Source organism: Daldinia loculata (assembly GCF_022478755.1).
Source record: "Daldinia loculata strain CBS 113971 unplaced genomic scaffold F4817scaffold_44, whole genome shotgun sequence".
Classification (NCBI taxonomy): Eukaryota; Fungi; Ascomycota; class Sordariomycetes; order Xylariales; family Hypoxylaceae; genus Daldinia; species Daldinia loculata.
In genome coordinates, this window is record NW_026054898.1 from 308357 (window position 1) to 322017 (window position 13661).

General features: G+C 47.8%; 8 protein-coding genes across 8 annotated transcripts; 5 read left to right on the plus strand and 3 right to left on the minus strand.

Annotated features, from left to right (window-relative positions):
* Window positions 1–709: 709 nt before the first annotated feature.
* F4817DRAFT_367188 (uncharacterized protein) lies at window positions 710–1647 on the minus strand (the record flags this gene model as incomplete). The annotated part of the gene is made up of 3 exons (XM_049307085.1): window positions 710–1157; window positions 1214–1323; window positions 1369–1647. 3 exons carry the CDS (start codon window positions 1645–1647, stop codon window positions 932–934), a joined length of 615 nt encoding a protein of 204 aa, XP_049156747.1. The 3' UTR covers window positions 710–931.
* Window positions 1648–2022: 375 nt separating this feature from the next.
* Window positions 2023–3325, plus strand: F4817DRAFT_345332 (mitochondrial carrier). The gene has a single exon (XM_049304247.1). The coding sequence runs from the start codon at window positions 2063–2065 to the stop codon at window positions 2933–2935; it is 873 nt and encodes a 290-aa protein (XP_049156748.1). The 5' UTR covers window positions 2023–2062; the 3' UTR covers window positions 2936–3325.
* F4817DRAFT_345337 (uncharacterized protein) lies at window positions 3326–4215 on the minus strand. Its single transcript, XM_049304248.1, has 4 exons — window positions 4093–4215; window positions 3890–3993; window positions 3626–3808; window positions 3326–3564 (listed from the first exon to the last, which is right to left on the minus strand). Exons 2-4 carry the CDS (start codon window positions 3905–3907, stop codon window positions 3421–3423), a joined length of 345 nt encoding a protein of 114 aa, XP_049156749.1. The 5' UTR covers window positions 3908–3993; window positions 4093–4215; the 3' UTR covers window positions 3326–3420.
* Window positions 4216–4297: 82 nt separating this feature from the next.
* F4817DRAFT_345339 (uncharacterized protein) lies at window positions 4298–6197 on the plus strand. Its single transcript, XM_049304249.1, has 2 exons — window positions 4298–5221; window positions 5277–6197. Exons 1-2 carry the CDS (start codon window positions 4754–4756, stop codon window positions 5859–5861), a joined length of 1053 nt encoding a protein of 350 aa, XP_049156750.1. The 5' UTR covers window positions 4298–4753; the 3' UTR covers window positions 5862–6197.
* Window positions 6198–6743: 546 nt separating this feature from the next.
* F4817DRAFT_318321 (protein-L-isoaspartate O-methyltransferase) lies at window positions 6744–7562 on the plus strand (the record flags this gene model as incomplete). The annotated part of the gene is made up of 1 exon (XM_049300906.1): window positions 6744–7562. One exon carries the CDS (start codon window positions 6744–6746, stop codon window positions 7560–7562), a length of 819 nt encoding a protein of 272 aa, XP_049156751.1.
* A 370-nt stretch (window positions 7563–7932) lies between these two features.
* On the minus strand, window positions 7933–9402 carry F4817DRAFT_197980 (NADH-quinone oxidoreductase). The gene is made up of 4 exons (XM_049298535.1): window positions 8876–9402; window positions 8781–8808; window positions 8556–8648; window positions 7933–8483 (listed from the first exon to the last, which is right to left on the minus strand). Exons 1-4 carry the CDS (start codon window positions 9142–9144, stop codon window positions 8208–8210), a joined length of 666 nt encoding a protein of 221 aa, XP_049156752.1. The 5' UTR covers window positions 9145–9402; the 3' UTR covers window positions 7933–8207.
* Window positions 9403–9459: 57 nt separating this feature from the next.
* On the plus strand, window positions 9460–10990 carry F4817DRAFT_345344 (acyl carrier protein-like protein). The gene is made up of 5 exons (XM_049304250.1): window positions 9460–9895; window positions 10092–10109; window positions 10166–10246; window positions 10355–10403; window positions 10476–10990. The coding sequence occupies exons 1-5, from the start codon at window positions 9497–9499 to the stop codon at window positions 10520–10522; spliced, it is 594 nt and encodes a 197-aa protein (XP_049156753.1). The 5' UTR covers window positions 9460–9496; the 3' UTR covers window positions 10523–10990.
* An 11-nt stretch (window positions 10991–11001) lies between these two features.
* Window positions 11002–13376, plus strand: F4817DRAFT_198024 (uncharacterized protein). The gene is made up of 2 exons (XM_049298536.1): window positions 11002–12296; window positions 12390–13376. Exons 1-2 carry the CDS (start codon window positions 11231–11233, stop codon window positions 13175–13177), a joined length of 1854 nt encoding a protein of 617 aa, XP_049156754.1. The 5' UTR covers window positions 11002–11230; the 3' UTR covers window positions 13178–13376.
* The last annotated feature ends 285 nt before the right edge of the window (window positions 13377–13661 follow it).

Genomic DNA, 13661 nt, shown 5'->3' on the forward strand with positions numbered 1-13661 from the left:
AAGGGAAAGAAAAAAGAAAAACAAAAGAAAAAAGAAAAACAAAAGAAAAACGAAAAAAAGAAAGTGGTCGCCTAGGGAATCGAACCCCAGGGCCTAGCAATGTTGTAAGGATATAGTATTGCATAGGTGTGCGAGCGATACAGAGTAGTTCTTAGGTATGGCGGATTTCGCTAGGTCGTACCAACCCGACCTTTTGGCCATTTGTAAAAACCCCCTCGGATATTTAGATATATAAGCCTTCTTTTGGACAAACCGACGCTCGGATACGGAAGATAGTTTAGTATAAGATTTCTATACTCGTGGTGTGAAGTTAAAATGTGATAGGAGTATGAGAAGGTCTGTGCCTCTGTGGTATAAGAACGTGTAAAATAGGAGGGGGGAGCGCGGAGATGAATATCCATATTACTAAGGCATGTAAACCCTCTAAGGATCCTGTTCTTCTTAGGGACAACTATAGGTCTTTGGCTTAATTTGCTCTAAGTCACACGTGAGCTATCACTCATGCTGCGACGGTGGTATTGCGCATATGGTGAGGACAACTAGGACAACTAGGACTGCTAGACACTTACGTTTCTTTATTGAAAGTATAGTGTCCTTCTTTACTAAATAATATGTTCGCCTCGGTAGGACTTCTTACCTTACGTACTGAAGGTCTTTCTGATACTGGACAGAAAATTAGGACATCTACACATCAATGTCCTAGGAAAGATTAATATAAATCCCTTAGGTAGAGACTTATGACTTTTTAATAATCCTATTCTTTCTATTTCTATTTAATAGTTCATTTAGCGTAACACATAATAGTTCTAGGAGATGTCCTTGCCATCATCGACCCTGCTTGTATCCCTTGCCTCTGACCAACCCTTCAGAATAGGTCTTCTCTAAACTTCCAATGATTAGCTTCGATGACATCCGCCGGCATGGTCCAGTCCTATGGCGCCGGATTCTTCGGGAGGAGATCTGGATAGTCTTGATGGATACTCCATAAATGCAAGGATATCGGGACAGCGAGGATCATGGGGTGCCGTTCTGCACCAAAGTGATCGACCAAGTTTATGAACTCGCCGGGATCGATCGCATCGTCCATGCAGGCAGGTATTTTCCCGTAGTAGACTTTGGCAAGGTCATGTGGTAGGCTAACCCGCAGCTCTCTAGAGCTGTACTACCAGATTAGTATATTCTATCGACCATATCAAAGAGAATAGAGACATACAAATGCTTCCGGATGCTATGTGCCTTTGACTGAGTAATTGGGTCCTTCTTTGGTAGCCTAGAAGACGCGACGAGAGCGTCTAAGTATAGCTTGACGAACTTCTCGCGATGCTACACGAGATCCTCTTTCAGTAGGCGGAGTTGGAAGTGGTGAACCCTCCAGTGTCGAGGTCGGTATTTGCCCAAGTTTGGCCACTCGGTCCTTACGGATGGTAGGTCATGCTCGCGCATGTATTGTCCAGCATGCGCAAAGGTTATGCGGGCTTTATCCTTATGCCACTGATGCCGAAAGACTGAGACCACGGTCTTCAATGGGAGGTTCGCAAGTGCAGTGACGGCTGTCTGGTGTTGAAGTGTCGTATGACAACCGGCCCCTGAAGATTGTCCATTTTCAGCTGGCTTTTTGCCGTCCTTCACAGATGGATCACCGCTCATATTTGACAGCTGCTGTCAGTATCGACGGCATAGCAGTGTTAAGGAACGGGGAACTGGGAATTCCAATTCAAAGTTGGAGGAATTAAAGCAGACTCTTCAACACTGGAAAGCTCCTACTGCTACAAATACTCAAGGAAAGTACCTAACTTGATTATTATTATTATTTACATGTGGAAAGAATTGGGAATTATGAGTTGAGATCTGAGAGTAGAAGTTGCATGCGAGTGCTGTAGTTCAATGTTGTTGGTTATGTCGGATAGTTACATACATCATTGTATCCACAAATCATATGTACCTAAGGTATGCATCAATCGAGATCGCGGGGGTTATTATAGGGAAAGCTCTAAGAAAATAAATAATAAAAAATCGGAAGTGACGACAACGAAGCCCTACTCCAAATTTAACACGGCGCAAAATGTCAACAGAAAAACCGAGCGCGCTGCGGTCTATCATAGCAGGCGCTACAGCCGGCGCAATCGAAATCTCTATCACATACCCAGCCGAGTTCGCCAAGACAAGAACACAACTCAATCGCAAGTTAGCTGCCGGTCAGAAGCTCCCTTGGCCACCCTTTGGCAAGCAGTGGTATGCCGGTTGCACCACTCTGATCATTGGCAACTCTGCCAAAGCTGCCATACGCTTCGTCTCCTTCGAACAGTATAAGCGCCTCCTCGCCGACGAGAATGGTAAGGTCTCGGGTCCTAGAAACGTTATCGCCGGTTTCGGCGCCGGTGTCACTGAGTCGCTACTCGCCGTCACTCCTACCGAGTCTATTAAGACGACCCTGATAGACGATCGCAAGTCGCCTAACCCACGTATGCGCGGTTTCTTACACGCCGTCCCGATAATTGCGAGAGAACGAGGTATTCGCGGCTTCTTCCAGGGCCTGGTACCCACAGCTGCGAGACAATCGGCGAACAGTGCTGTGCGATTTGGCTCCTATACTAGCCTTAAACAGCTTGCCGAATCATATACCGCGCCTGGGGAGAAGCTCGGGACGGTGGCTACCTTTGGCATAGGGAGTGTGGCAGGCGCCATAACCGTGGCCGTAACTCAGCCTCTCGACACGATTAAGACTAGGATGCAGAGCATCGAGGCTAAACAGGTCTATGGAAATAGTTTCCGGTGCGCGGCCTTAATCTTCAAGCATGAGGGCGTCTTGACGTTTTGGAGCGGAGCCCTGCCGAGATTGGCGCGGCTAGTCATGAGCGGTGGCATAGTCTTCACTATGTATGAAAAGAGCATAGAGTTGATGCGAACAATAGACCCGGAAAATAAGTACATATAGACGTGGGAGAACACTTCTTCACTTAGACAGATACCCGGCAACACAGGGATACATGACTTGATGACGCCCCTTATATCAAAATCGGAAAATGGGTTAGGATTGGCTGTTGAATAGTTTCAAGACTCGCGGCTGTGGTATTAGTTGGTTCAAAGGGGGGATGGATCAAGGCTTTGGAACGATGTTTAAGAGATGACAATTCGCTACGAGCTCTCGCCCATAGCTTCGTTATGAGACTATTCATCAGCTATTGTGAGAGTTCTTACGAAAGGGGCACTACTATTGACGTGAGATATTGTTAAATACTCATAGGGGCAGCATATAGAGGTGCACATAGGCCCCGAAAAGAATAAAAAGGATCCAAATGACACTATTTGGCCACCCAGCAAGATTGCGCAATGTTCGTGACCCTGAGTAGAATTGACTTGCTAACTCTTCTATATGATACGTGTAATTCTTTGCTGATTCACAAGAGCCCCTTGGCGTTGTTATTGTATTCTTACAATGCCCTTCACCCGCAACCATAACCTGTCCAAGTAGGATCGAGTCGGTGCTTCCTCAAGCTCCTTTACCAAATCTGTAAAATACGTCGGCTTACTCCTAGGGCGTAATAGAGAGCCCGTGATGGGGTACTGCATTCATTTCAGTATTAACCCTCTGCAAGAAGGAGAGGACTGTAACTATAGGTCATACCGTTTTCTTATATCGGTTATCCAGAAGTGAGTATAGCGCATTGGCTTGTTTCAGCTGGTCTTGCTCGGACATACCAGAGGAACTTTCAAATCGCTTACGCAGTACGTCTTGGAACTGGATCTGAGGTCGCAAAGTGTCTTTGGGCCACTGGCCGAGAGCCCGTAGTACATGGCGCTGAGCGCTCTATAATCGTGTAAGTAAGATATACGAATAATCGCCAAGTTAACTTGGATATGACGATATGACGGTGGATCGTTAACATACGATTGCTTGACGAGACATTATTGTTCAACGCGATGAGTAGGGTTGCTGATTATTACATACCCCTCCTAGTAGTTGATCTTGCGCATTCGGTTGAGAATGCTTCGCTACACGATGTGATGTCTCTTAGCGCATCGACAACTTTACGTCGTCAAAGCCATAGAAATTTAATGATAATCAATGACGGAACGAATCAAAGAGCTTACCATTGTATATCGATAAGGAACAATATTAGTTCATATCGATTACCGTAATAAGGGTTAGGCCTAATGGGGATAGAATAACCTCCGGCGGCAGGCCTCCAATAGTTTAATTTTCTGAAATTGCCGAATTGATTGTTAGAGTTTAAGTGTGTATGTGGCTCATGCATCCAGCTGGGTCACCATTCAGGCCATTGCGCTTGGGGCTGTCAGACGTTATTGGTCAGCTGGACCCATTGAACCTTTCGCTTCGGCGCTGTTCGATGTTAGAGGTACCTAAAACACCCCTGCGACCGGGTGCCTACGAGTTCATTGCACTGCATTCACTGCGGGTGAACTATCTTAGGTTTTTAGGTTTCTACATAGGTACCTCGTAGTCGCATCATCGCCTTCCCTAATCCCGCCGCCGCTTCTGCCCCCGTGTCGCATGTCTCCCTTTTACTACCATCAACTTCTTCATCAAATCAATCACTCATCTCTCCATCTTTTTTCCTAGTCTTCAATACACTCACTCTCCTTCAAAGACTAGGAATCTACTTCTGCCCTATTTTTCTCTTCTTGCTCAATCAATAATCCTGCGACGCAAATATTTCCTTTACCAGCCGGAATCCGCCACTTTTGCTACTCCTTCAACTGTTTCATTTTAGTTTCTACCTACACCCTAACGATGTCCGGACGCTACGAACGGGTTAATACCCAAGACGACGAGCCTGACACCCCGATTGCTCCCTCTTCGTTACGACCGCAGTCGACACCTAACTCTCCCCCGCCTTCATTTCATTCGCGGGCCTCGTCCGCTGAAAGAAGAAGGCGAAATGTCGATCCTACGCTAGCTGACGCATTCGACGCCGAAGATGACGATAGCGACGACGACGAACCCGACGATAGACAGCGCTTAGTTCGGGGAAACTCATTTCCTATTTCAAGCAATCCTACTAGTCAGGCTTCAAATGGAGGAGATGCGCGACCATCTAACGGAGGACAAACGGCGCAGTTCTCTCCTGGTGGTACCAACGCTCAGCATGCTGGCTCAAGAGTGTACGGCGGTGGGATACAATCCGATGGCGTCTTTTCCAATATGATGGCTCGGCCTGAGAGAGGAGAGAAGATCGTGGAAGAAGCACCTCCGGTATGTCTTAGCTATATTATATTAGCACGTTAGCCATCACTAATGATTTCGTAAGACATACGAGCAAGCAGCTGCAGACGCTGCGCCACCATACTGGGAGACGACAATCCTAGCACCGGGCCTTGGCGGTCCCGATGATGTTTACATCGATGGAATGCCCGTTGGCTCGGTATTTAGTTTCATATGGAACGGAATGATCAGCATGTCGTTTCAAGTATTCTTTGTTGGCTTTCTCCTCACATATCTATTACACTCAACACATGCGGCAAAGAATGGCTCTCGTGCTGGGCTCGGTATCACACTCGTTCAGTACGGTTTCTTCCTGAAAGGAACATCCCCCGACTCGAGTGGTATGAGCGGCGCGCCTACAGATGGATACGCGCAACCTCCTGATCCTAACAGTCACGACTTTGACCCCAACGCTGTTACGACCAATAACGGCGAGGAAGATTCGGGTTTTAGCGATATTGTGGGCAGTGAGTGGATAGCGTATCTGCTTATGATCATGGGTTGGTTTATCTTGATCCGGTCAGTTAGCGACTACATCAAGGTCAGAAGGCATGAGCAGCTCGTGCTACAAAGCCCAGACAGGGGTTTGGGTATTCCGATTATTGCTGAAGGTGAAAGGCCTGAAACGGTGGTTTAAAATGACATTATCGAAGTCCCTGTCCATCCGAAGTTGATGGTGTATTCTCAGATCAATACAGCAAACACGATTATTAGACAACTTATCAGGATTCGGGCATGGGTTTAGGCGTACGGAGGGTTCTCTCAAAACAACGGCGTAATGGGTACTGGGAATATCATTGTCTTCCTCTGTGAACGACCTAGAACTCCTAGGGTTAGTCATGGATCCAGGCTTCAGCAGAGCATTTCGAAGCAATTCCGGTGTAATATATACATATATCATTATCTCTAGGTATAACTATGGGTGAGAATATAAATGGCCCCACGTAAGCACCTGAGTGGGTTTAACTAAGAAGATCCACCAAGACCCTGAACAACCCGCCTGGACTAATTACCTACCTATGCATTTTAGCTTCTCATGGTAGGTTGGAGATTGTATCCTAAAACACTAATGTCGAGATACTTTATGTATAGTTTATCGATAAGACTAAATAAGAGGGATAGGTACATAACTTTAACGTGGATGCAAGTGCGGGTGTAAGTGCCCCGCATGGCGTACCTAGATGTCAAACCGAATGAGATATGACGAGATTTGATGTCATTCAATTCTATATGTATTGATCATTTATGGGCAAAATATACCGTGCGTTATACTCGAACGAACTCTATACCAAACCGCCTTAGACTTCTCGGTTTCAATCAATCTTCGACGCTCTATAGGAACAACTCTAAGGCTTTCTTCCACTACTCACGCACCTTACCTCTACGGAAACCTACCGATTTAGTCCAAGGCGATTATAATATACTCAGACTGGCTCCTAACTCATCGTCCCGTCTCTGGGCTCGCATACTCCAGCTCCACGAAGTCAAAAGCTCGATCCGATCCGGACAACCAATCGACATGGCCTGGCGCAGCTCCGGCGTCACCAACGCCGAGCTAGTCGAAAACCTCTGGCGCAACAAGCTCATCACGCAGCCCCTCGCCAAATCCGCCTTCCTCAAAGTCGATCGCGCCCACTACGCCCCCTCGCTGCCCTACGAAGATAGCCCCCAGCCCATCGGCCACCAAGCCACCATCTCCGCTCCGCACATGCACGCCCACGCCGTCGAGACCCTGCTCCCCTTCCTACTGCCGAAAGTTGAGAGCGGTCACCAGTCTACCAATGGCGTGGCGAGTGTCATTGGTCAAGCCGGCCGGCCGAGGAGGGTCCTTGATATTGGTAGCGGAAGCGGGTACCTGACGCACGTACTCGCGGAACTAGTAGGCGAGACGGGTGTCGTAGTCGGCCTGGAACATATCCCCGCGCTGAAAGATCTCGGCGAGCGCAACATGGCCAAGTCCCCCGAGGGTAGAGCGCTGCTAGAGTCCGGGCGCGTGCGCTTCCGCGTAGGCGACGGGCGAAAGGGGTGGTCGGAGCCGAGTCCAGGAGATGCGCAGCCAGGTGTCGGGGGTGCAGCTGCTCCGGACGTAACGAGAGAACAGGAGAAGAAAGACGAGGCGGGCGGCTGGGACGCGATACACGTGGGTGCTGCGGCGGCGGTGCTGCACGAGGAGCTAGTGAGACAGCTGCGCAGCCCGGGGCGCATGTTTATACCTGTCGAGGCGGAGAGTGGCTGGGAGCAGTATATCTGGACCGTGGATAAGGACGAGCACGGGAATGTTGAGAAGAAGAAGCTGTATGGGGTTAGGTATGTGCCGCTTACGGATGCGCCGAAGTGAAGGGAGGGTTGTGTATAACTACCTGGTATAATAGTTGGGAGTCTTGGTTTGTCGAGTTTAGGTAGTTTATGTGTTGTCGGGAAGAGATGGGAGACTCGTTCGTTCGTTCATATCAACCCCTATTCTGAGGTATGTCATTACCTCTTCTGCTACCGGATATTAAGCGAACTTGTTAACTTATTGAGATCTAGAGCGTGTAGTATTGTGGACTAATAATAACAGCTCGAGGTTAGTAAATAAAGTATTCGCGAGCCCTTATTAATATGTTATGCGCAAAGCTGGGCATCTTGGGTAAAGTAGTGTACCTAATGCCTGTCAAATATTTAATTCAACATTGTCCATTTTAGTTATTTGGACGAATTGCTCGTTAGTGAAAAACCCTGTTAGTATGCTAATAATAAGAGTCTGGTTCCGTCGCATGTGTAGGTATTTACAGATTTTATTTATAATAAACTGCGAAGCAATACTAAGTCCTTACCTAAAACAACCATGTTAGCATCATTGATGTCTAAAATCTGGTCTATAACACCAGAGACTAGAGCCAGGTATTTTGAACGCCACAAACGGAAACTGTGTATTGCCCCTTAGTTGATATTTACAGCGTTGCAATATAACTCCACCAGGTTAGACCCTTGATTAATTTGGTTATCTGTAAGGGGAGTCGGCCTTGATGATAGCTGCCAACTCGGGCTCCCATTTGTCTCCATTCGCCAGGAGCTTCTCCTTGTTGTATAGCAACTCCTCTCTCGTCTCGGTCGAGTATTCGACATTGGGCGACTCAACGATCGCGTCTACGGGACATGACTCTTGGCAGAAGCCGCAGTAGATGCACTTGGTCATGTCGATATCGTATCGGGTTGTCCGCCTCGAGCCATCAGCTCGTTCTTCTGCTTCAATTGTGATAGCTTGCGCTGGGCAGATCTATATAAAGTTAGATATTAGAACGAAGAAGCAGACTCCGAGTCATGATATTCGTCCTAGGGCAAAACGTACCGCTTCGCACAGCTTGCAGGCAATACATCGCTCTTCACCTGACGGGTAGCGCCTTAGGGCATGTTCGCCACGGAATCGGGGAGAGATAGGACCCTACGAAAGTATTAGCCTCCAAATTCTGCCGAATATTCCCCTCTTTTAAACATTGTTTCCGTAATGCCTCCTCGAGAGTATATCGCGCAGGCTCGTCCAGACAACAAACGTGAGTATTCGATTACCACGAACCTTCTCAAAAGGGTAGTAAATTGTGTATCTAACGGCGTCGTGGAACATTAGCGTTATGATCTTTCTCCGGTAATCAATATATAGGTTAGACTCACGGTGGCCTGAAGAAGTTCTCTAATGCGACGTACATGCCCCTGAACATCTCAGTCAGGAGGAAGTACTTTCCAGCGCGTTCGAATGTCCCATCCTCTTCTTCGTTCCATCGCTTCGGCGGGGGAGTTCGGAAACCCTTCACGGGCGGACCAGCGGGCGTAGCGTATGTCCGTTGCGCGACTATTCTAGCCACTGTCGAGGCCGCGATGGGCTGTCGACGTACGAGCTGACGAGACAGCATGGCTGTTGTCGATGTGGTAAGCCCTTGCATGGCGCAGTGCAATTGGGCGGCAAGAGCAAAGGCGGGATGTTTAATTGTCGAGATTAATAGTCGAGGGCGAAGTCTAGTTGAAGCTTTGAGGTCATGCTGGAGTTGGTCGGGATTTTAGGTGGAGCTCAAGATTGACATTATTACAAAAGCTTTGCCATGATTGGTTTATAGCTCAAGCCCGAGTTAGGGAAGCCATATTAGGTCATAGCCACATAATTCCATCATTGAGTGCCGGTTAACAGTTGACGCGCAGCTGCCATCCGGACTGATTTATTACAACTGGGGGGCACTACAAAGATAACAAAGATAACAAAGGCTACTACTAGTCACGTGTAATTACCTATCTATTCGAATGGCCGCTAGCTCCGATGGGGTCCAAGCTCGGAGTTTGAACTTTGAGATGACGAGAAATTTATCGTTGAAAACCTCCGCGCATCGAAGCTCCAATCCCACTACGTATCACCATTTCAACGACCACGTTTTCCTCCCGCCCTTCCCTAGGCCACCAATTGACTCGTTCTCGATCGCCATCATGTTCCGCGCAGCATTAATTCGCACTGCCGTCACGGCGTCCCGCGCCGCTGTCGCTCGACCTATCGCCCGAAAAGCCGTTGTTCCCGCCAGAGCTATTTTCGCCCCGGCGCCCCGACTCGCTGCCTTCCAGACCGTACGAATGTATTCTGCCGGTAGTGGACTGAAGAAGGAGGAGGTTGAGGGTCGCATTCTTAACATTCTACAAAATTTCGACAAGGTAAGTTGGTCTGCAAGGCGTCTCGAATTATTGCTACTAGGGTGAAGGAGGGGGATATTAGATATATGCTGGCAGAACATAGCGTAGAGCAGTTAGGTTGTAGCCTAAGTTTGGTGCCTCTGTAGCATTCAACTTGTGGATATGGGAAAATCATGGTATATGAAGAGAATAAAGTTGCTAACTGGATGTTAAATAGGTTAACGACCCGAGCAACGTAAGACCCGACTTCAACACATCATATATCTCTCTCGGCATACTGACCTTCATTAGCTCAAGCCTACTGCGCACTTCGCAAACGACCTTGGTCTGGACAGCCTAGATACAGTGGAGGTTGTTATGGCGATAGAAGAGGTATGCACCAGTTATTTATTCCAGAATATTAGTTTAGAAAGCACCTATATTCTTGATATTTTTACCTGGTATGAAAATCTTGAATATTGTAGCTAACAATATATATAGGAATTCAGCATTGAGATTCCTGACAAGGACGCAGATGCTATCCACAGTGGTATGAATTCCCCATCAGCAAACAACCCAGGTTTTTATTTCGATTAAACTGCTAACCCTACTATCTGCACAGTGGACCAGGCTGTCGAGTACATCTTGAGCCAGCCTGATGCAAACTAAAGCATCCCATCATGTACATTAATAGCTATACTACTTCTATAGCAATGGCCCGTACTGGCATTTAGACTCCGCGGCAGTGGCTATGTATGCCTGCAACAAGTCTTGAGGCAATGATAGAGGGACTATAATCGACAAGGCCGATATAGTCACAATTCGACGAGAAAGGACGTCAATGAAGATGAACATGGCGTGGTTCAAATCGAATACGATTCCCCGCCGTTGTATTAGTGTATAAATCTTTTCTCCCATTCGAAAACCGTGCTTCTTTGTCTTTAATAATCCAACTACATGTAACTTTGGAAATCATGAATTATGAGCAAACGGCAAGTTTCCAAAGCATCAGGGTACCATTTACAGATTATGGTAAAATATATTTGACGGTTCTACTAGGGCTGGTCGATGCTCACCGCTCAGCCAATGGAACGGAGACAAGGGTCCCAGATGCAGTATCCATCCTTCAGTTTCCATATCCAAAACAGAAATTCATCATGAGAAGACAATCAGTTCATAGTTTCAGAAATATATTTTCTTTTCGTTCTTCATTTTATTTACTGCCCCTGAAGTTCATATGTTTGCTATAGCTTTACGACTTGGGGCTTGTAGATATAATTCACGGACTCCTTCAACCCCATTAGACGTTAACCTAGATTTACTAGGTCCTCGCTTTTGACGAGGTTGGGAACAACCTGGTTACGTAGCGGGATTACAATGGATGGCTCGACTACGAATGATAGCGGAAATAACAATGTAGGCAATACGGGCATGGACAGTGCCACGCTCGCGGGAGTGGTCGCTACCATAATTTCTTTTATCGCGTTGATCGTCTCGTCCATCCAGTTGTTATACCAGTACTATACGAATGTTTCACTCAATGCGCTTGGCGCAAGAAACTGCAATGAAAGAGTCATGGGCCCTTGGGCTAAACTCACCCGTCGCCGGTGGAGATGGCTGGAATTACGATATGAGATTATATTCGAGTCTCCCATTCTCTTTGTTGCACCGGCTTGGAACCAGCGTGGGCCCGTCCCAGGCCGCAAGATCTGGTATATAAGCGGGACCGACGAGAGCTTTGCAGAGACTAGGACACCGATGCCCGTTGACTCGGGCCCGTTTCCTAGGACGACTGCTGTCCGCCACGGCGTCAACGTCGAGGCTACCTGGGTGCTGCTGCTACGAACCTTGCAGTCGATGGAGCGCGAGAGCGGGAAATGGCTGGACATCGTACGGAGTACAGAAGACTGCGAGAAACCTCTGCCTTTCGCCAGTCGTACGCTGGCCGTCGCGGCGCAGGCGCAGACACTATCATGGGACTTCGTGCCAAACTTCAAGAAGCCGTTTGCCAACACAACTATCGGCCATATGGTCGAGATAGCCGCTATGCTGGGCATCCACTGGACCATGTGGGACGCTACGGTAGACCGCTATCGTGCCGAGGGTAACGGGTGCATGCTGCTGGGGTCCTTCAACGCCGAGCAGGGCATCGTGTTCAAGTTCGTCAGACACGATAAAACCGAGTTTCGCGAGCACCGGCTCATTCCCAGCAATATAATAAAGAGATTATGCTTCGGCTTCGCTCCCACATTCTATTTTCTCGACAGGTATGATTTTGTCCCGGAGAAGGGCGAGCGCGAAATAGCCACAGATCCAATTCTACCGCTCCTGAGGCTAGGGAGTCGGCAGGAGATCGTCGAGACGCTTATGGATATCGGATGTCCCATATCTATATCTGAGCATTTCCTCAACCAAGATGCGAGGAGTTCTCACCTTTTTCCTAGTAAGCAGCTCACTTCTCTCATTTCTTTAGTGCTGTCCATCTCGAAAGCGTGACGTTATAATTACCTATGAGCTACAAGCTAATATCATCCAGTCGTGTTTGACATCTTAGGAATGTTGGGCCGGTCAATCTCCGTCGAGGGATACTGCTACCGCTTTCTACCTAACCCGACCATATTTCGCTGGGATCGCCGATGGTTCAAGACGAAGCGTTTGCTTCTAGTCTTCAAGGAGCATCTCTCGCAGCTAAATAGAGTCTACGCTAAAACAGGAGATACACCGGAACCCTTACTTGCTATCGCGTCCGCGCTCGAGCGTATAAGCCCTTACCTAGAAAATCCCAGCGTGAAGGACTACTCGCCAACGCTGCTTGATAGCCTGCGCCGCATTATGACGATCACAGACGGGTACTTGAATAACTCCCCGGGGGACTGGGAGTCGCCGTCCGAGACCCTAGTGCTCGACGTAGTCAGCCACCACGTTGCCTCCTTAGTCAAGGATTTCTGGCACCGACCGTCGTGGTTCGTGGACCTATTCCCACTACGCCGTGCTGACGACGGCGTCAACGAGCGCACGTATATTACCTTCCTATTCCAGCACAGCCGTCGCGCTGCTACAGAGTCGCATAACGATCCGAACGACCTCTACAGCTTACCTGTCGGGGAGCTAAAAGTCGAGGCGCCACCCGTGGCGGATGCGATCACAAAGACGAATAGCTTTCTTACTCCCTGGAGAAGTGACGCGAGGTTACGTGATGCTACGTGGTGCCTGCTTGTATTCCGTATGCTATGCTGGCTTCAGCTACATGATTTTCATAGAGACGACGTTATGATCCCGCGTAGCGCGACCTACGGGAGTCGCATGCCTGTATATATCGTTTAAGCTAGTCGGTGCTGCGATTTAGATATAAAGTAAAGTAAATAAACGAAAGTAGAACATTATATATTGCTAGTGTTTACAGGGTATGGCGATAATGGAGGAGTTTTCAGAATGTATAGTTACTAGCCTCCGTAACTTAGGGTCGGATACTTTCCAGGCCCACCTCGCGATAGCTTCTTCGATACAACGGAATTATTATCTCTTGTGTCTCTTTTTTAGTAATTAAATTTGTCGTAGTGGTTTCCTAGTGCTGTTTACAAGATATAATACATATTCGTTTTTGCGAAATATAAATTCCCTATCTTTCCCCCTATCTGACATGTCCTATCCACCCACAACTCCTCCATACATCTATTGGTTTTCTATGTCTTCTTTAGCAGCTAAACCAATCATGTCCCGTATAAATTACAGTAATGTATGCCTATCCATTTTAAGACTCTCCTAGAATTAGATTCTTTCGTTCTCTTAGGCGGGCATCATACATCTC